The sequence below is a fragment of the Phascolarctos cinereus genome, unplaced genomic scaffold (assembly GCF_003287225.1).
Source record: "Phascolarctos cinereus isolate Bilbo 61053 unplaced genomic scaffold, phaCin_HiC Scaffold_5;HRSCAF=322, whole genome shotgun sequence".
Lineage (NCBI taxonomy): Eukaryota > Metazoa > Chordata > Mammalia > Diprotodontia > Phascolarctidae > Phascolarctos > Phascolarctos cinereus.
The window spans coordinates 270,053,979-270,076,529 of NW_027555958.1; the positions used below are offsets into that span (position 1 = coordinate 270,053,979).

Sequence of the window (22,551 nt, forward strand, 5' to 3'; positions counted from 1 at the left end):
GCTATTTGTGCAGTGGATAGATCCTTTGGTCTGGAGTCTGGAAGACCTGAATTCAAATCTAGATTCAGATACTTGCTAGTTTTGTGACTCTGGGCAAGCCGCATAACCCCTTGGCTCAGTTTCCTCAACTATGAAGTGGGGTTAATAATAGCACCTACCTCGCAAGGTTTATTGTGAGAATCAAATGAGTTAATATTTCTAAAAAGTGCTTAGCACAGAGCCTGGTAAGTAATAGGCACTTTATAAATGCTTATCGCCTTCCCTGAAAAGCCCCTACTGGTGTGTTTTATATTAACATCCCACCAGTTGACCCCATTAGCTCTTAGCAGAGGCATTTATTACTAACATGGCATAGCAAAAACAATAGCTACAAAAACCACCCATAAGGCTGAGGTGTGCTTTGCCAGAAATATGCATAGCATGTGGGAAGAATCGTCACAAACAAGGAGACATGTAGTTGTGAGACATAAATGTACAGAACACATGTGACTGAGGCTACTGACTGCTAAGGTTCTACTGGACCTGGAAGGCATTTCTCTCCTGCCATATTCTCTCAAAGTTTCCCCCTTTCCACAGAGTCTTTGCTGGCTTAGTCATTCAGCCATACTCCCAAGGTCTGTTCCTCCCTTCAACTCAATTCTCAGTTTCTGGGGCTAGCTCTCTCTTCTGTCTTCTTCAGAGGCCTTATACCTTGAAGTTGCTTCTGGCCTCCAGTTACATGTGTGGCTGGAGTCTATGTCTCTGCTCCTTCAGCTGCATGAGGTGTCTCCTAGACAAATAGCTCCACTTTTAAACACATCTTTCTCCTTGTTAGTTACACTTAGGTCTACCATTGGCCTGGAATACCCAAAGTGTTAACTCTCTCCAGGGCAGTAGGTCAGTGGCCAATTTTTCTTTGTCTGTGGTGACATACTAACATCTCATCTTCTGTGATTATGCCCTGTGAATTTATAGTATCATAGATTGGGGAGGGTAAGACACTTCCCTCCTTTACCCCAACCCCCCACTCCCCAAGAAGTCAATCAGGAAAAAAAAAATCTCTTCCTATTAGATTGTAAAATCTTTAAGGGAAGAGACTGTGTCTTACTCACTTTTTGTATCTCCCCAAACTACCCAGAGCCTAGCATAGCAAAACATAATAGTGGCCTTTTTTGAATGAATAAAAATTAAGATTAATAATTTATGTACTGTTCTTTTCACTATTGCAAAGTTATACACTTGAAACTCATTTAAGCTTAATAGTAACTTTTAAAAATGTAATCTGGGAAAGGGAATTGTATCTATAGTTCTTGCAATGCATAAGTAATATATATTTATTTTGCTTTTGTTTTCCAGAACTATACTCAATATATTCCGCTGTCCATATATGACCTGCAGACTTGGATGGGCAGCCCTTCCATTTTCGTCTATGATTGCTCTAATGCTGGCCTTATTGTCAAGTCCTTCAAACAATTTGCACTACAAAGGGAGCAAGAGTTAGAGGTGAGGCATTCTAAAACAGAAAGGCTTCTCAAATTTGAGGTTCTTGGTTTGGTTTGGTTTGGTTTTTTCCAGGTTGTTCTCTAGGAGGTAGTTTTTATTTTCTACTTTGTCTTCTTTTGATAGGGTTAAAAAATTTTCACAGTGCCAAGACAAGCTTATTTGATAGAGGAGCCCTCGATATTGAAATGGAGTCACACTGACTTATTTTCACAGCCTGTTGTACTTAATGTCATTTTTAATTTGAATGTTAATTAAGTGATAACATTAATAGAGTCAATTTGTGCCCCAATGGTCTATACCACCAAGATAAATGTGAAAACAGAGCAGACACATTTGTTTTACAACAACTAAACCAATGTCTGGGTATATGCTCTGATTCCATTAGCATACTTGCTATTGTACCAAATACATTGCTTTTTTGCTTTAAAAAAAAAAGGAAAATTAAATGATGTAAAGCCAACCTAAACAGAGTTGCCATTAATGGCTTTTAAAAAATGGATTAGAGAATCACAGTTGTGTTCTGATAATGAGGAAACATCTTGCTTGGTTGTTATAATTAATATTTGATGTCTGTATTAAACAGTAAATTCTAAAAAGAAATTAAAGAGTTTGTTTCAATTAAGAGACCTTCCCCCTGTGGAATGTATAGTAATGCGACCATAGGGATCAGGAGGAGGGAGAACTATGATCCTCAAGGAATAGATGAATTCTGATCGGCTAAAGCACAGATAATTATAAATGTAGGAGCAAAAAACTTGAATAATACAAGTATTATTAGGTAGATTTATTTTTAATATGATTGGGGTTTTTTGAGTTCCATCAGAGGATATTTCTCAAATGATCTGCTGATCACTTGAAATTCTGTTTGGTCATATGTGTAATTAAGGTTTTTGAAATGTCATTTTATTTTTTGTAAATTAATGCTTCATACAGAATTATTATATAAGATTAACTGACAAACATAAAGCTTCTCATTCTTAAAAATCTCAGGTGTGGCTAATAATTTTTTCCTCATTTTGTAACAAGAAGAAAGAAGATCAGGTTTTCCCTCTTCAAGTTCTCTCACAGTTAGGCACTAACCCAAGAGATAGATTATCTAATGAACACAAAAAGAAGCCAGAAGCTTTGAGTGATACATTTGCCTGCCCCCTGGTCATTCATTAAGTAATAAGGAGCATGTTAATTTATCTCAAGTAAACAAAATGTCAATATAGTTGCCCTAGTTTTCAGCATTGACATTTTAAAAAATTCTGTGTTAGCAATAAATTTTTTTAAAAACTTATTTTGCTTATTTTATTTGTATCTTTTTTTTTTGATCATCAGTCTTTCCTTTATAGTAATATTTTTAAAGAAAAAGAGGAAGAGGCAAAAATCAATTTCACTTTATTAGTTGCTTCACCCAGGTACCCTGTATATATGCCAAGTATTACCATTTTATGTTATTTTACATAATAATATGCAATGAATATTTATTTCTTGTAGTAACACAAAGATAGTTTTATCCTTTGATGTATTGGATATATATTCAGTAAATGCTTTGTTTACTGTATATCGTTGAGCTTCAGTATGTCAGACACTTAATTTTTTCCAGTGAAAAATCTTGTGAGTTGAAGTAAGCGACTGTGTGTTTTTTTTTATTTTGCAAATTACATTCTTAATGTTTCATACTGTTTTTATAAAAGTTGGTCATCAGCATTTCCTGGGGCAAGAATCCATTGTCTCTATGGAAAAAATCTGTTCTAATTTGGATCATTTTTCAGATATGTGATTATATAATAACTTTTCCAGAAATCTAATTGTCTTCTGCATAATATTTGGCCCAGAGGTCTAGTAATTCAGTAGTCACACTGTGTACATGCGTGGCTTTCCTTTTTTTGAGGGCATAGCACTGTACAGTGAAGACAATGGAATCAGAAGATCAGAAGAGAAGGAATCAGAATCAGAATCAGAACCTCTGGGTTTCAATCCTCATTATTATTTGTATGTCCCATAACCTCTTTGTACCTTAGTTTCCTCATCAGCAGTATAAGGGGGTTTTATAGTTGATGACCTCTGAAGCCCTTTCTCACTCTAAATCTATGAAACCAAAACTTCCTATTGGCTAAATAAAGTTGAAGACTTCTTTGGGATGGCAAAGAATAAGGGGGAACACCAAATATTTATAGGCCTCCCCTCTCATCTTGAGATTCTGGAGCTAAAACTATTCTAGGTCTGCTGTACACCATTTAGATAACAGAGGACTTTATGAACCATATAAATAGCAGAGAGAAGGTGCAGATCAGCACCTGGTAGATGAAAAGTCACTATTGAGGAGATCCCTGTGTCATTGAAATCACAGGTCCATTCTCCTCCCATATCTCTTAGAGAGCTGCGCATAGAACACAGAAAGGTTCAGTGGCTTCTCTAGGGCCACTGAAGAACATTTTACAGGTGAGAATGCAACCAAGGTTTTCCTATAAGGGGCCAGCTTTCCATATACTAGAGATGTTGTTGTTTGAAATCATAACAAGTTTTATAAATTTGTGGAAATTTTATTGGCCTTCTGCTACCAGTTTTTTTACTCTAACTATTGGAGCCCAAAAAGTACTATCATTCTCTAAACTCATTCTCTTTTTACCAAAATCCTAATCCCAACTTCCCTATTACCCGGGGCCATTCTAAGAGTAGAATGCAATTTTCATGTCTAATTAGCTAATTAAGGAGTTTCACTAAGATCCAGGAGGCAATGTACTTCCAGTAAGTCTGAAATTCAAGAAAGTCCACTAAGCTTTTAAAATGGATGTCGTTAAATGTTAAAAATAAATTTGTTCATCTGATTTAACTTGCAGTATAATTGTGATAAGCTTTTGTTTTGTAGCAACTTATTAGTTGTCCTTCGAGCAGAAACATTGAAATATAGATTTCTTAGCCATTATAAGGCCTCATGTAACCTCCTATATTTCTGGTCTAGTTTTTGTAATACTTATTTTTTATTCTCAGCCTCTGATTTGGCTCCTGGAGTCTTTATTCTCAGTGATATCATTTGATTTTCTTGTTTTTATTAGAATTTGCAGAACTGAGTGTATTTTTTATGAAACATGTTGCTTTCTCCCTTTCCTTTTGAAAAACTCAAACATAACATAGTACATTCTAATAAAAATGAAGGAACTTGTCAACTTGTGGTTTTGATTTCTTTATATTGAAGTGAAATTAATTTTTGGAGGCTTAATATCTAAGCCATAAGGATGATCTCTCTGATCAAGTATGTCTGAATTTTACTCGCATTTAATGTCCATTGTAAGCAACCAGTGATTAATCATAGAAAGTTACAAAGAATGATGAGAGTTTAAAGTGATTCTGACCTGCACTTTTCTTGTGTTTAAGATTGAGAAGGTACCTCACTCATGCAGTTGAAAAACCTTGCCGCTCCATTAAGAAAATTGTTGCAGAGAAGTGAAATAACTTGTACAAGTTCCCACAAATCTTAAGCACCTTTTATTTTTGTTTTATCTTTTTTACCTCCTACATAGAAGTATATTATTTTTACTTCTTCTCCACTTTAGATACCTACTTCCTCTTATTTTTCTGAGAATGCATGTATCAAGTTCTGTTTTGGGGTGTAATTACTTTTTTAGGCAAGTTTGCTTTTTTAAAAATGTTTTTATTGATGTCTTTTATATTTTCCTTCTGTAACTCTCCTTGGCCACCTCCAAGAGAGCTATCCCATATAAATAATAACATATTTTAAGAACAATAACAAAAAAACAAGCAAGGGCAAAAATCACTGTAACTGATGAATATATCAAATATATCAAAAAGTCTGAAAATATTTGCAGTTACCATAGCCTCCCACCTCTGAATAAGGGGTGTCTTCTCATAGCTCTTCTTTCAAGCCATGCTTGTTCTTCATAACTTTCCAACATTTACTTTTGATGTATTTTTTTTTTGGTGACTGTTCTTTCTATTTACATTGGTTTAGCCATTGTGCATAATATATTCTTGACTCTCCTAACTTCACTTTGGGTCAATTCATATAGGTCTTTCCATGCTTCTCGGTATTTATCATTCATCATTTCTTTCAGTGCAGTAACATTCCATTACATTCATATACATAGTTTAGACATACCCCTATCCTTCTACATGTCCACTGTTTTTTGTCGTCTTTGCCATTTGCAGGATTTGAAGTGAAACCTCAAAGTTCTTGTGAATTGTACTTTTCCTTTTAAATGGTAGCCAATTATTGGGTGATAGGTACATCTATTTTTTTTTAAGTTTGGAATGTGTAGCGTTTGAAAATGGCAAAATTGGGCTCTTTTTAGCTTTTAGAATTATAATTAGAATCCAAAATTTCCAAATGATTAATTTTCAAAGAATCATCTTAATTTGATAAATTGACATTGGGTTTGGGTTCTTGGGTATTCTGATACCAGTATTAGATAGGTATATCATATTCTTGATAAAACACAAAATATTTCAGGTATTGCTTTCTCATATGTCAGGAAATGATTACTGTCTTAATCAACATCTATGATCATTGGTGAGATTTCAGTTACATAGGTGTGCCTTGCATTGAATATCTATCCAGGTTGGGTTAGAGTCAGTTTATTATGGATGAGTTTAAGCTGATATAGTACATATGGCCTAATGGGCTTCCGTGTTTCATGTCTCCCATGACTTTCCTAAAGAATCTTCCCTGGAGAAACGATTATTTTTCTTTTGACAGAGTTAGGTGGACTTTTCTGAAATTTTTTTCTTGGTTTTTCCAAATTTAAACTGGATAGAGAAAACAATGTAAAACCTGTGGACATGTATTATTCTTTGGCACATGGTTAAAATCCCTTGGAAAAGAATTTTCAGAGCCATTATCTGTTATATACTTTTATGGTATGTATAAATTTGTTTGTGAGTATAACCATATAAATGTATATACTTAAGATTCTGTAATTCTTTGGGTTTGACCATACCCTCTGCCACTGCTGATCACAGTCCTTTTAAAGAATGGACCCTTACAGGGCAGCTAGGTGGCACAGTGGATAGAGCCCCAGCCCTGGAGTCAGGAGGACCTGAGTACAAATCTGGCCTTAGACACATAACACTTACTAGCTGTGTGACCCTGGGCAAGTCACTTAACCCTATTGCCTAGCAAAAAAAAAAAAAAGGAGAAAAGAATGGGCCCTTAGCCTTTTGGTGGGAGGGACATAGACCCCGTTGACAGGGTGGTGAAGACGATGGGCCTACTCAGAATATTGTTTTCAAATAAATAAAATAAAGTATTTAGGTTTGCAAAGAAAAACAGTTTTATTAATGTAAAGATGTAATTTTTTTTCCCATTGAGGCTCATGGATCCTCTGCCCTCTATTCCTGGAAAAGTCACTTAGCTTTTCTTAGACTTAGTTTCCTCAACTATAAAATTAAGATTATAATAGTTTTTACTTATAAGGATTCATTGGGATTATATTTTTAAAACATTTTATAAACCTTAAAGTATGACATAAATGTTAGTTGTTGCTATTATAATCATCATCAGTTATGTTGTTATCATCATCTTAAACATGACACTTAAAAAGCTGCAAGAGATGGTAATGGTTGAATAGACTGAAGAATTGATTAACCTAAGTGATCAGTAGCCTAAATCAATTAAAAGCCTGAAAAAATATAAGAACTATCCTATTAGTTGGATTTGGATTCTTATATTTTAGATGACCCAGGGGTGGTAAGTTTAAAAATAATCATTTACCAGTGAGTGCTGTTGCTTTAAATATCAGAATGTTGAAGTGTTATTGGCTCTAAGTATCACTAAAGTAAAGCTCTTCTATATTTGTCTACCTTACACCTTATAAGAAGAAATGAGTTAATATTAGAAATACACTTTCAGTGTTCTAATGAAAGGTGCTAGATTAGTCTGAAATATTATAATTATGTGTAATTATACTCAGGGCTTAAACTATAGCTAAAATTAATCTAATTTCTTCATTGACATTCACTTCATACTGAGAAATGTACTAGGCAATCATAGTACCGGCCAGTGATCCTTTCGGTGAATTTATTCATTTACTCAGCAACTATTTACCCAGGAGACACTATTGGGAAGGTGTTCTTGGTTGCTGCGGGGGACTGCAATCAAGAGTGTTTTGCAGATCAAGGAAATAAGCAAACAAAAAAATAGAATAGAAAGTATAAATTTGTTAAACTTTATCTTCCCATTTCATCCTTAAGAAATAAAGATATGAGAAGATTTGAAATTGGATAATTAAAAAAAGAATTGTACTCAAGTTTGGATATTGAAAAGAGTTGGTGAGGAAGGCTCTAGCATGACTTCTGCTACTTCAGAATAGGGAGAGCAGAATGCAGGCTGCTAAATACATAGCCATGTGTTGTTCAAACTAAATTCATTTTCCTTTCTCCCTCTACCTCCCCACCCCCCATCTACTTTTATGCCTGCCCCAAACTTGTAAGGCCTTTTGTCTTACTGGTCAGATTGCAGAATTTCTTAGTTGCTACTCTTGGAAGTAATATCTCTCTTAAGATTATCTCCAATTTATTTAGTCTATCTCATTTGGACATAGTTGTTTTCATGATTCTTCCCTCATTATAATATGCACTCTTTGAGACCAGAGGCTGTTTTATGCCTTTCTTTGTATTTCTACCCCTTAGTTCAGGGCCTAGAACTTCATAGGCACTTAATAATGCTTGTTGATTTGAGTTGACTTAAGATGTGAAAAAGAATAAATGTCTAATAACCAAAACTACTATATTTTTGTTTTTTAAATAAGTTTTTATTGATGTTTTCTATTTCTAACATCACCACCATTATCCCAAATATCCCCCTTCCTCTTCTAGAGAGCCATTCAGTTCGGCAAATAGGATTTTTTTGGAGAAGGAAAAAAAAAGTCAGCACAACTGATCAGTACATTGAAGAAGTCTGAAGACATGTGCACTGCATAACACCTGTGTAACTCTCATCTCCACAAAGTGTCTTCTCATATCTCTTCACTTCCAAGGTGTCTGTTCCTTGACTTTACCCTCTAGGTGCTTTCTGCCACTGCCTTGTTGGGTGTGGCTCATAAATTACCCCTTTTTTCATTGTGTCTCACTGTCAGAACAACACTAATTATTGCAGGTATAAGAAAAGACGTTGTCCCATGGTAGTCCCCCTCCTGCACCATGTCCCTGATTATGCAATCCACCACTGACCTCTGCTCTCCCCTGGTTACTTTTTTTTTAATATTTGCCTCAAAATCTCCTCTTTGGGTCCATACTTTCCCACTCCCGCAAACATCACTTAGCCTCAGGGGTTCCAACTTCTTTGGTACCCCAAATGTAGGACGTTCCAAGCATCAAATCCCTCAGGCCACACACACAGTTTGGTCCTCACCTCCTTTTACAGATCCTCTCTTCATTCATAGGAGCATGCACCATTGTAACTCCCTTTCACCATCAAAGAAAGCTTTCCTTTCTCCCTTTTTTGATCCTCCCCCTTCTGTTCCCCCACTTTTCTATGGGCTCTCTTCTTTCTGAGATCACAAAGGTCATCCTCCCCTCATGGCTAGCCCTTGATTTGATCCTGGCACTTTACACACACTCTCTTTCTATTCCCCTGCTTCTCTCTGCCCCTTTCATGTATGCTCTCATGTTGTAATGTAGTCCTACATAAAACAGTGATTCACTTGTAGGGAGAGTGTCATCAGATTCTATCCATAATGCTGCCCTCTTATCCACCTCTTCACTGTTACCTCTACCATATTCTCTCCTTCACCCGTGTCTCCTTGTGTACATTCAAAAAGAAATCTTTCTGGTCTCTCTATTGTCCCTCTGTTGCTATTGCTGTCCTTGCCTACTGCATTTATTTACTCTTGCATTTCTGTTGTTTGGGATGTTCAGGAAGCAAATAATCTCTTTATGTCTGGTTTTCTTTCTAAAAATGTTTCAAACTCTTTATTTTTTCATATATGGTTAAACTCAGATTTGCAGGTTAGGTCATCTTGGGCTGTATCCTGAGCTTCATTGCTCTTTGGAACACATTATTCCCTTCCCTCCTATGTTTTCTAGTGTGTGCAGAATAGTCTTGCATTATATGGATGTCTTTTCCTTTGTATTGTGAAGGTTTTTTTGCTTGATGGCTTGCAGAACTTGTTTCTTAATTGAATTGTTAAAACTTAACCACTATGTGTTTTGGAGTTTGTGGCCTTGAATTTTTTTTTCTTTTTCTGGAGACAATTTCTGAATCCTTTCGATTAAAATTTTATCTTTTCTGTTCAGAAGTTCTGGGCAGTTATTTTCTATTATTTCCTTCATTATTCTGTTTGAGCTTTTTTTGCCCTTTTGTTTTTTCTGGGAAACCTATAGTCTTTATAGGTTTCCTGTCTTTAACATCAGTACATTTTGTATGCATAGAAAACATATTTTCTTTTAATGTTATTGTTTTTTGATTGTCTTTCCCTTCTGGTTATTTGTATTCCCAATCTATTATTCTTTTTTGTTTCTCTGTTGAGACTTGCCATTGCAGATTTTATATTTTTTATATTTTCCTCATTGTTTTTGCTGTGTAGGCCATAAATTCTTCTCTCATACTTCTCATTTCTCTTTTGAACCACTCAGAAACTGTGTTGTGGTTCTTTGTTCTCAAATTCTACATGGTTCTCTGTCTCATCAAGTGTTGGATCATATTCTTTTGTTTTGCAGCATTTATTCACAGATACCTGAGATAGCTTACTAGATTTGGGGGCCGTATATTCTGTTACTGCTTTTTCCTGTTGATTTGTCTACTTATGTTCAAAGTCTTTCAGTTTTCTTCTAACTGAAATCTTTGGTAATTTCAGTCTACCTCACTCCTCATATTTTGCCTGTCACTCACTTGCTATCTCCTTCCCCTTTGGTTTTGGTTTCCTTGGGTGCTAGATCTTAAAGCTTCTCAGCCTCTAACTTTGGGTAATTCATTGTTCACCAACCATAGGTTTCTGCCCCAACTGGTTTTTTGGAAAGTCAGAACTGGCCCAGGAGACAGCCGAAGTTATTTTATGTTTGGTATATAATTTCTGTTATGGAGAAGTTATCAGGGTCAGAGGATATGTCTATTCCTCTACATTGTTTCTGATAAGACCCTCCTACTGTGTTTTTAACCATAAAATTGTATCCTGTGTTTGAAGACCACAGACTGAAATTAAGCTTGAGCCAAAAAGGTCAGTTTCTTAGTCTTGTTGCCCCATACAGTGTCTTGAACTTAAGTACCTAATAATAAATGCTTATTAAATGGATGAATAAGATCCTTTCAAAAAAAAAAAGAAGGATGTTGATTCTTGATTTGGTTTCCCATGTCTTCCTTCTAGTGCATTTACTGTTACAAATTAAAAAGCCAGATTAATGCTGCCTACCCTAAATGTCCTGAGGCCTATGGTGGACCTTTGTGTCTGGTGCTGTGCTGGGATGTGGGTTGAGGGGTTGCTGGCACTGGTGGAGGCTGTAGGGGTCTGGCAACTTAGCTGGTGCTGTCAGGTTCCTAGTCTGGAGTATGCTGGGGCTGGTGGAATGTTTCTGTGTTTCCCCAGGGATACACTGACACACACGATCTTTTGGTTGCTGATGGCTTCCTGTTTGCCCATCACTTCCACAGAGGCCTGGCTGCTAGAGGTTGCCTGTTTTCCTGGGGCCATGCTGAAGCACGTTATGGTTCTCAGAGCTGGGTTCTGCCAATTCCGCTGGCTATGCTGAGGCACATGGGGGGGTCCTAGTGTTGGCTTTTGTCTGCTCCACCACAGCGGGGTTCGGGATCTACCACTGGTTTGCTGAGGTGGGGCTTACTGCTGGCTTGCAGCAATACTTCCTGTCCTGGACTGTGCTCTTCTTCTGCTTGAGTGAGACAGACATTTTCTAACAGTCCTTCAGGTTTCTTGGGCTCAAAGGTTGTTTTGCTCCGTCTTATTGCTGGTTCTGTTCTTCTAGGATTTGTTTTGGGGTGCTGTTTTATGGTTATTTGGAGGTGAATATGGGTGAGTTATGGTGATTTACTGCTTACTCTACCATTTGGCTCCTGGAAGTTGATGGTTTTTAATAATCTTGTAACCTATTCTTATAGTACTATGCCTCAGTAGTGGTAATGTTTTATTACTAATGGCAATCTGCTTCTTTTTGGACTGAGGCAATACAATTTCAAAATGACTCAACTTCAGATTAGGGGCCAATAAACCTCATTCTCCTGAGGTTTGTCCCAATTTTCCTGTCATCTCCCACATTCCTATAACATTTCCTGTTCATTTCTTTTTCCTGCCACCTCCTTTTCTATGTGTGGTTTGTTGTTGGGGTTTTTTTTTTGGTTTTTTGGGAGGGGGCAGGCACAGTGGCATCTATTCTCATAAAACATCCAGAGTGAAAGAGGTAGCATTTACGCAAAAACAACTAAGTCCCTGAATGCTGTTGCAAGGATGCCTCCAGCTGAATGTATTCTATCCGTGAAATACTTATGTGTGAAGCCTGTTCTGACACATCTCTTAGACTCCACGAATATTTTTTCATGACTCAGATTTGACGAGCTTCAGACTCAAATTGTACCCAAACCAATCATATTTCTTAGCAAGGTTGTCACAATAGAACTAAGAAGTAATTTCCTGAGTGGTACAAGTTGGATTTGCTGATGCTCTTTTAGTGTGTATAGCTGGAGAAGAGCCTTACTTTTTAAAAATGTTCCCTTTCTACTTTTTAGAAGAAAATGTATTAAAATTTACAGTGTTCATAACAAACTTTAAGCCTTTGTTTATTTGTAACTATGCCATTGTATTCTAGAATTTGTTGTCCTTGTAGTGTGATAGGTTTTTAATGAAACATGCTTAGTGCTCTCTATTTGGAAAGTTGAAGCATTAAATCACTGTGTTATAATACAGTAATCATATGATGCATTTATACACTTCTGAGTATGTATGTCATTCTATGTATGCATTTATCTTTAAAAAAAATACTCAATGGTATTTCGTCATTATTTCTTTGAACCTTATAGCATATGTTTTGGGTAGAGAGTATCCCTATTCAAAAGAGAAGCAAAATGTTATGGAAAACATCCCAACAGACAGGAGATCTAGGTTCTAATTTTGTCTTTCCAAATAATTTTTTTGACCTTAGGTAAGTCATTTAACTCTGCTGTTTATGTATACCCATATTCAATGGTGATAATCTGCTTAAGGTAGGAGAACACAATTGGGGGTTGGGGGGAGGCAAAAGATTGCTATGATAAATACATTAACAATTTTAAGCACTTGGTACTTAAAAAAAGGGTTTGGAGAAATTTATACACAAGGTAAGTTCTTTTGAAGCTAGAAATCATTAACAAAATTTTTATACTCGTTAAAATAGATTTGTATTAATAACTTTTGTTTTTATATCACCTAGATTTTTCTCTCCCTTCAAGAGAGCTATCCTTTAAAACAAAGAATATTTTGAAAAATAAAAAATGATCAGTCAATGGAAAAATGTATATACATTGTTACTCCATTGTTACATACCATCTCACTTCCTCGGTTCTCTGCAAAGGAACTAAGAGAGGTTTCTTCTCATATTATCTTCTTTGGGGCCAGGCTTGTTTTTTATAATTTCTCAGCATTCGTTTTAAGTTATATTAAGTTCTTTACATTTACATTGGTAGTTATTTTTATATTGTTTTCCTACCTCTACTTCATTTTGCATCATCTTATGCAAGAGTTTGTTTCTCTGAAGTTATCAATATTCATCTTTTCTTGTAGCACGGTAATATTCCATTGTATTCATGTTCCACAGTTTGTTTAGCCATTCCCTAGTTGATAGATATCTCCTTCCATCCAGTTCTTTGCTAACATAAGATGTGCTACTATAAACATTTTTGTGTATATGGAGCCTTTCTTTTTGTCTCTGACCTCTTTAGGGTATATTATATCTAGCAATGGAATCACTGTTCCAAATGATATAGACAATTGTAGTAATTTTGTTTGTATAGTTCAAAAACAGCTTTTTAGAATGGTTGTACTAATTTACAATTCCATCACCAGTAAATGCAGTGCTGGCATGTTTTTCTATGTCCCCTTCAGTGGGTGTGAGGTGAAAACCCAGAGTTGTTTTGATTTTTCATTTCTTGTATCAGTGATCTGAAATATTCTTTTATATCCTTGTTAGTAGTCCGCAACTCTTTTTTAGCATGTACCTTTCAAAAATGCCCTGCTTGTTTGCAATGGGGTTCTGTAATGTGAGCACACTGATATGGATAGATATAAAATGTAGACACATCATAAAATAGTTCAACATTTGCCAGTGTAACATGGTATTTCAACTACTTCTTGTAGGACTACCCATAAGTATTATAATGGTATCTTTCCAGTTATTCAAGTAATTACATATCCTGGGTGGTGGGGAGGGGAGGGAGTAGAGTACAGTTCTTAAGAGTTTTTTTAATAACAAATTGGTCACTTTAGAAGTTTTTTTTTAATTGTCTGGTTCTAAGGGAAATGAATTTAAATATTTTCATTTTGTGTAAATAATGCTTGCTCTTCGAATGTCAGTAAGAAAGGCTGTAGGTTTTTAATTTGCTCTCTCTAGGTGCTATGAAAAATGTGGCAGTAGATATATAGGTTTAGATATGTGGCTTATACCTTCATATTCTAGCTTTCACCTGGGAGCTGGGGAAGAACATTCTATAAATACTGGGGAGGAGGGGAGGATTCTTGCTAGAGTGATCTAGTAATTCAGAGGATGACGAAGGACCTAACTTATTGAAGGACTTCTTTCTATGTCTCTCTAGTCTCATTTCTTCATTTGACTGTGATGCTATCATCTATTTTATTTCATACGCGACATTTACATTTTGTGTCACATGTGTGTGGGGAGGTATTTTAGAAATTTTTTTTTAGAGTGATTCCTGCTGTGATGGTGATCTTCAGATCATAAAATTATTCCCTTTGTGGATCCCACATAACCTGATAGTGACTCACAGGCCAGTTCTAAAGCAAGTTACTTCTTATGTATGTCTATCTTGCTCTATTCAGTTCAGAGTATTTTTTTTTAACAAAACTAGTTCTGAAATTTTCCTCTCCCCAATTATTTTCAGGATCAAGAAATCTCAGTACAGTATACTGACATGCCATGTATTCTTGTGAATCTCATTCTTTCTTGTAAATGATAAGAAAACCTGTTGTGAACTGCCAGATTTTGTTCCTTGTTAGGATCCTGTACAAAATAAATGGTCAGCAAAATCAAAATCACCGTGCTCAGTAGATTTAATTTTATTAGTCTTTCATGAATCATTGATACAGTATTGCTGTCTGTTTGATAAATGGAATTTCTTTATTGCAGTAAACACTTGATTGTACTCATGGTAATGGAGTGACACTATGGCACAAATGGAATTCATTGCATGATTTCAAAGGAGATTTACTCTCTTAATTGTATTTTATTTAGCAAATATTAGAATGTTTGCGTTTTTTGAGCACATCCTTTTTGACTGCATGGGAATGATGGTTGAGAGTGTTAGGTAGTAGAAATTAACTCTCCTGTTGCTAAACCACAGGCATACTGTGTGTATGAATGATTTCATCTACTAACTGAGCTTTGACTTTCCAATGCATTGAATTTAATGCACCTTAATTGGTTATAGAGAACTAATTATTTTCATTTCACACGTTGAGATTTTATTTCATGTAATCATGGGAAAATAAAAATAATATTTTGGATTTATATGGTGCTTTCCTTCCTAACTGCTTACAGTGCTTTCAAACATACTTCCTATTGAAATAATTAAAGAATAGCCATTATTACCCCCACTTTACTGGTAAATTTATTTTTTTTCCATAACAAAGACAAGATATTACTGTCTTATGAAACCAGAATTATTTTATTTGGGCAAGATTGTCATTTTATAATAATGTTTTCTGTGAAATTTCAGATTCTTCTTTCTTCAAAATCACCTGATTTCTTCCAAATCATCAATTTGAATACTTAGTAAAAGCATTCAACTTTACTATTAGAGTCTGAACCAAATATAAATCTGAATAATTGTTTTTTGAAGAAACTGCAAAAGGAGTTAGTTGCCCTGTGTATGTCTCATTGCTCTTAGGTTATAAAGAGGAAAATTGTTTTGCTGTTGGTTCCACTACCTACCTTTTGAAAAAGGAAAGATAAACCATATTTTTCTCTAATGCACAATAGTAAGTTAGTCCCTGTTTTTCAGATTTGAAAGGCTGATCATAGTGTTTGCATTTCAAAACTGAGATTTGGCATATTTGACTTTGATTCTAAATTTAGTCTAGCTTTGCTAACAAGAAAGAATTTTGGAATGGTATGTTCTTGTTCGCAGGTCTCGCAATTATTCCCTTGTTATCAATTCAGAACTCAAAAAAATAGCAGATTCAGTGCATAAAAAACTCCAGAGAAAATCCAAAACTACCAGTGATGGCTGGTTCATTCTTTTGTGCTCAGATATATTTTCCAAGTTATTCTCCAAATGAGTCACTTTTTTTCTTTAACATTCTCCCCTGTAGGTAGCTGCAATTAACCCAAGTCATCCACTTGCCCAGATGCCTTTGCCCCCATCAATGAAAAACTGCATTCAGCTAGCAGCATGTGAAGCTAATGAACTACTACCTATGATCCCTGACCTTCCAGCTGACCTTTTCACATCATGCCTTACAACACCTATCAAAATTGCGCTCAGATGGTAAGTGTTTCTACTTGATGAGACATGAATTTTAGGTTAATGGACTTGTTGACCCAGATGTTTTCATCATACTATGCTTCTTACCATTGGTCAGTTTTCTAGCTATAAGGAGTGTTGCTTGGACAGCATCTTATTAATCAAAGCCACAAAGTGAAAATATTATATCCTAATTACATATTTTAGATTCGAGATTGCTACTTATGTTTGCTAAGAGTGAGATTTACTCCTAGAAATTAAGGAAACCTGTTTATTCAGAGACCAGTTAGATGTGTAGTTATATTTTTTAATAGCACCAAGACTGTTTTTAGCCTTGTAGTTTTGGATCATTATAAGAGTGCTGAATCACTAGTAAGTACCAAAGGGAGTTGTTTTGGAACTTAGTTATATGTAAACCTGAAGGCTAAAGTGGAATATACATATATATATTTAACTGTGTGCTTCATTTAGAATAACATTTTAAAATTTTATTGTTAATAATTATTTTGTTGTTGCTTTTTAGCACCTTTCTTAGAATTTCAGAACATTTTTGCCAACATTTTCTGTAATAATGGTCACAAAGATCACATACCTTCCTTAAGATTCCATGAGTCAGTGATAGAGTTGCCTGTTTCTTGCTTTGGAATTTAGTTGTTTTGTTTTGTTTTTTAATTTAACCACTGTGCTACTTTTTAATAAATAGCCTTCTTTCTCTGTGATGTTTTTAATTTTTTTGTCCAGGACACATATGTAATAGCTTTCTTGAGGAAGTAAATAAGAAAGAAAGAACTTGGGTAATTCTTCTTTTAATTTTTTGATTAATATGAGTTTGATAATCATCAACAAACATGATCATTTCCATATACAAAGAAGTATACAAAAAGAGCATGGCTATATGAGTCAGTCTTCCTGTCAAGAAGCATTTGTCAAGTGCTTAGTATTTGGCAGGCATTGAGTTCTGGGAATACAAGAACAATAACAGTCCCTTCCCAAGGACCTTACATGTGAATGACTTGGCAAATAAGATTTTATACATATACACAGAGATGATGGAAGGCTATCTGAGAGCAGAAGGAAACAATAGCAGCTAGCATTAGCTAAGGCCTTTTGTAGAAGGTAGGATTTGAGCTGTGTCTTGAAGGAATCCAGTAACCTAAGAGGTAAGGGTATTCCAGGTATGGGAGACAGTTCATGCAAAACTAAGAAAACTTGAGATAGACTATTGAATATGAGGCTAATGTAGCTGGATCTTAGAGTGCATAAAGGGAAGTAAAATTAAAATGTAAGAGTATTGGAAAAGTAGTAAGTAGACAATTTACAAAGAGCTTTCCATGACAGAGGACTTTATATTTGATCCTGTAGTTCATCAGAAACCACTGGAGTTTATTGGTTGAGGTAGAGGTATTTTGATGATACTTGTTCTTTAGGAAAATCCTTTTGGCAGCTGAGGAGAGGACCATTAGAGAGGGGAAAGGTTTGAGAAAGGGAGAGCAACTAGAGGGTTATTGCAATAGTCCAGGCGAGAGGTGTGATAAAGTCCTTAATTAGGGTTGTAGATGTATCAGTGGAGAAAAGAGGATATGTTAGCTGTTTCAGAGGCTCTTTGGGGTAAATGAAACAATGATCATACCATATTCATTTTTTTTTTCAGTATACATGAAATTTTACATGGAAATACTGACGTTTGCCTTTTTTGTCTGTCACTGGTTGAACTTCATTCTGCTGTCTACTGGACATTTAAAAAATATTTCATTCATGATCTTTTCTTTGTTTCAGTTTTTTGAGGCATATCAATCACTCTTCCCCACTTCCTGGCCATGGTGTTCCCTTTCCCAAGTACACATTTCATTTTAACAAATAAGTATTTTTTTAATATTCAGAAAACCTTTTAAAAATAGATGGTCTTGGAGTGTATATATCATTCTGTACTGAGAATCCATTAATTCTCCAGTGAGAAGCAGGAAGCATGATTCATCCAGTCTTCCAGAGAAGTGATTGGTTATTGCATTGATCAAATTGTTCCTTTAAATGGTGTAGCTAGTTAAAAATTTTTTCTGGTTCTGCAAAACTCATTTTGTATCAGTTCATATTAGAATTCTCTGAATCCCTTTTGTCATTTCTTACATTTCAACAGTATTCAGTTATATTCATGGGCCATAATTTCTTCAGATTATCCTCAAGTGATGGACATTAGTTTTGTTTCCAGTTCTTTGCAATTAAAAAAAAGTGCTGCTATAAATATGTTTGTAATATGGATCTTTTCCATGTATCTTGGGTGTCTTATATTTCATTCGAAGGATATATACAGTTTGGCAACTTTTGGGATATAATCCCAAATTACTTTTGAGAACTATTGGACTGCTCACACATCTACCCCCAGTGCATGAGTATTCCTTTTCCTAAGAACAACAAAATGGGTTTGGGACATTTTAAAAAGGAGAAAAAGGCTGTTTACAAGAAAGGATAGGAACTTACCTTAGGACGATGGTAATTGACAAAAGAGCAAAGGTAGAGCTGGTCAATTCTTATATTAATTTTTTCTCTACAAAGGAGAATGGGGATAATGCCTGTCACATAGAAGGCACTTTATATGTGCTTGTTGACTAACTGGTTGACCATTATTTTGAAAAAATATATAATCAACAGGAAGTTGATGTCTAAAGTAAGTGAAGAGATAGTAAGAAGGAATCTAATTGTATTTATTGAGTTCAAGTCACCTGGCCCAGATATACCACCTCTTTGGGTACTGAATAACTAGCAGAGTTATTGTTGAACTACTGTCACAGCCATTTTTCCCTTTTTTTTTTAAGGCAGTTGGTGTTATAAGTGACTTGTCCAGGGTCACACAGCTAGTAGGTATCAGATGTCTAGTCTGAGGCTGGATTTGAACTCAAGTCCTTCTGACTCCAGGGCCAGTGCTCTATCCACTGTGCCATCTACCAGCCCCTTGTCACAGACATTTAATAGATCATAGAAAAGAGACTGGTGAGGGGTTCTGGCCTTATGTATCCCAGAGAGATATCTCCTTTTACACACCACTATTTAGGGATAAGCCAATCTCTTAGCCCCACAATTTATTCTACATTCCTCCTCTAGACCTTCTACCACTTTCTACTGCCCTAATCATATAAACACTTATATATACATATGTAGCCATTGAAGCATACTCATACAACATAAGTCTGTTCACTCATTGTTTCCCCCAACCTTACCTGCTGCTCTTGAAGCCTACCTCATTGTTATTGCTATTCTTACCATGACATTTCTGTGGGATCGGCACTCTCCCTTGTACAAATCTCCTGATCACTGGAAGTTACATTGGGGTAGAGAAGCAAAATAGGACATGAAATTGGACTTTATATGTACCATTTAGTATAATAATCCCTCATTCCAACACTGTATTCAGTATTTTAGCTGTGAAACCTCTATCTCATTGAATTTATTTCTTTTATCTCATTTTTTCATTTCTTTTCACCCTATCTTCACTGTTTTCTCAGTATACATTCTGATAATAATTAGGAGAATCAGCTCCTACTGAATTTTTTGCATATTTCCCCCAAGTGGCAGAATTTTCACCTGACATCACTACTAGTTGATTCTACCTTATTTGGTACTGTCTGACATTCTGAGCTATAAGAGAAAAATATTTTTCCTGTAGGAATGTATCCAAAATCAATATGGCAAAATTGCATACTATAACTGCTCTCCAGAACAATTAAACAGTGTCCTACAAGAGGATATTTTTGACAACAAACCTTTTTTCATTGAAAGAAGGTACACCTTACTGAATGTTATTAGCCTAAGAGGAGCAGTATATCACATTTTATGTAATCATAATTAAATGAAATGTGCACTTCTCTGTGGAGCAGCATTTAAAATCACTAAATACATCTTAAGAATGGGAGGAGTAATGGGGCTTGATTCCAAAGTGTAGAGATCAGAATTAGGATTTTGGAGAGATGAGCATTTTTAAGGATGAGGTTTTAGAGCATAGTAACATTGGGATAAACATTTTAATGATGAATGATCAGAAACTTGTATCTGTATTATAAGCAACCAGAATCTGAGCAACAAGTAGATGCTATGTTTTAGGCAATGAGTATGCTTATTGCTTTTAAATGATCTCAGAATCTTTCATTCCCTCAAAATGAACAGAAGGAGGAGAAGCAGTGGTCATTTTTATGGGTAGTGAAATGTAAAAAGCAACATTGCTGATTTATGACAGGTTGAAGGAGCTCTTCCTAAGTCTTCTAGTGACTTGACTAATAAATATGCTTTCATGTTTTGTGTATGAGTTATCATCTTTTATGATATACTCACTCATCAAGTAAGGTGTAGATGGGAAAGTAGTGATCAAAGAATGGTGTGTCTTCCTTGAGCATAATTACATTTTCACTTGAAGGGGATGCTGTTTAGTTGTGCAAAAATGACAATGAATGTATCAATAAATCCATTGTTTAGTGATGAAGTTGTTGGTAGAAGATGTAGGCCCCTGAAAACTTAATATTGGGCTCAGTCAATCTCACTCTTCTGAAATCTATGGTTTCAATAACCCTGAACTGAGTGATTAAACTACTCTCTTCGTCTGCCTTCCTCACTATATTTCAATATAATATCACAATTCAAAATGTATTTTTTCCTCTAGCCATTTCCTACTTCTCTGAGCAATATAACACAATGTTGAATTTATTATGTGTATATTGTGTACAACAGAAAATTACAATTCAGTGGCACTTAATTTACTAGGGTACTTGTAAAATAGATTGATGTATCTATTGCAGCATGCTATATGCATTTCTATTGTCTATTAATGAAAATGATAGCTATTATTTTGGATAGGATAGAGGGTAAGAGGCTTGTTTCCTTCCCATCAATTAAGTAGAAGGATTTGAAGGTGCTTAAATGTTAATGACAAAGTATTAATGTGTTTTTGTCATAATGGAAAATTTTCCCCTTATGTTTACCTTACCTAGTGACTGATGGATGGCAAATGCGAGAATGTCCTGGAACAGAAGTACAAAATGATGAGAAGCTTGCTATCATTTTATCTAGCTGGACTGAACAGTTTTTAGTCTTACATATCTATTCAAATCATCTCTGATTCACCAAGAAGTGATTTTTCTTTATGTCTTGACTAGGAGACAGCAATTACTTTTGGAAAGTAATTTTATTTTTTGTTTTTAAAAATCTGTTATTGGTGCCCTTTTATGTCACAGTCTTTCAGCCTCAATCAATCAGTAATCAACATGCACACTAGATTGAGCTTTCAATTTGGAGGATAAAAAAATAAGCAAAAACATTCCACACCTATGCACATAGTGCTTTCTGTCATTGATCCTCCTTTCCATTAACTCTCTCCCTTGAGAAGGGTAATGTGTTATTATTTATTGAGAACATATGTTCTCTATGGTTTTGATTGGTTTTTCAGTTCCTTAAGAGTTTCTGTCTTTTAATTTACATTATTACATTCATTGTGTATATTCTCTTGTTTTTGCTTATTTTGCTGTGCATCAATTCATTATATTATTCTCATGTTTCCATGAATGCTTTCCATTTTTCATTTCTCACTACATAATAATATTCTATTATATTTACATAGGGTTTTTTTTAAAGCAATTCAACAATTAATGGATACCTGCCTTGTTTTTAGTTCTTTGCTACCCTAGAAAGTGCTGTTATAATATCTCATTATATATAGGACCTACATTTCTAATTTTGACTTCCATTGTGATATATACCTAGCGTAGGCATAACATTAAGAAAAAAAACCAAAACCTAAGATCATGGCAACTAGTCCCATCACTTCCTGGCAGATAGAGGAAGAAGAAATGGAAGCAGTGTCAGATTTTGTATTCTTGCGTTGAAAGATCACTGTGGACAGCAACTGAAGCCATGAAATTAAAAGACCCTTGCTCCTCGAAAGGAAAGCTATAGCAAATCTGGACAGCATACTAACAAACAGAGCATACATAAGAAGCATACAAACTTTGCCAAAAAGCTCTGTATAGTAAAAGCTGTGGTTTTTCCAGTAGTAATGTATGGTCGTGAGTTGGACTACAAGGAAAGTTGAATGCCATAAAATTGATTATTTAAAATTCTAGTGCTGGAGAAGACTTTTGAGATTTCTTAGAAAGCAAGGAGATCAAATCAATCAATACTTAAAGAAATTAATTCTGACTATTCATTGGAAGGACAAATGCTGAAGCTGAATACTTTGGCCACATAATGAGATAACAGGACTGATTGGAAAAGACTTTGATGCTGGGAAAGTTGAAGGCAAAATGAGAAGGGGACAAGAGGATGAGGTGGATAGATAGTGTCATGGAAGCAAGAAATATGAATTTGGACAGACTTTGAGAGAAAGTGGAGGATAGAAGGGCCTGGTGTGCCATGGTCCACGGGGTCACAGGGTTGGACACAACTCAATGACTGAACAACGAATGTTAGTC

At 35.3% G+C, this 22,551-nt stretch overlaps 1 protein-coding gene across 5 annotated transcripts in view; it reads left to right on the top strand.

Moving 5' to 3' along the window:
* The window catches only part of RPTOR (regulatory associated protein of MTOR complex 1), a 508,936-nt gene that overhangs the window by 201,697 nt on the left and 284,688 nt on the right, over positions 1–22,551 (top strand). For all 5 annotated transcript variants that reach the window (XM_078155853.1, XM_078155851.1, XM_078155852.1 and 2 more), the window contains exons 5-6: positions 1,336–1,482; positions 15,951–16,126. In XM_078155853.1, coding sequence (XP_078011979.1) covers positions 1,336–1,482; positions 15,951–16,126 — 323 coding nt within the window. The remainder of the gene's footprint in view (positions 1–1,335; positions 1,483–15,950; positions 16,127–22,551) is intronic.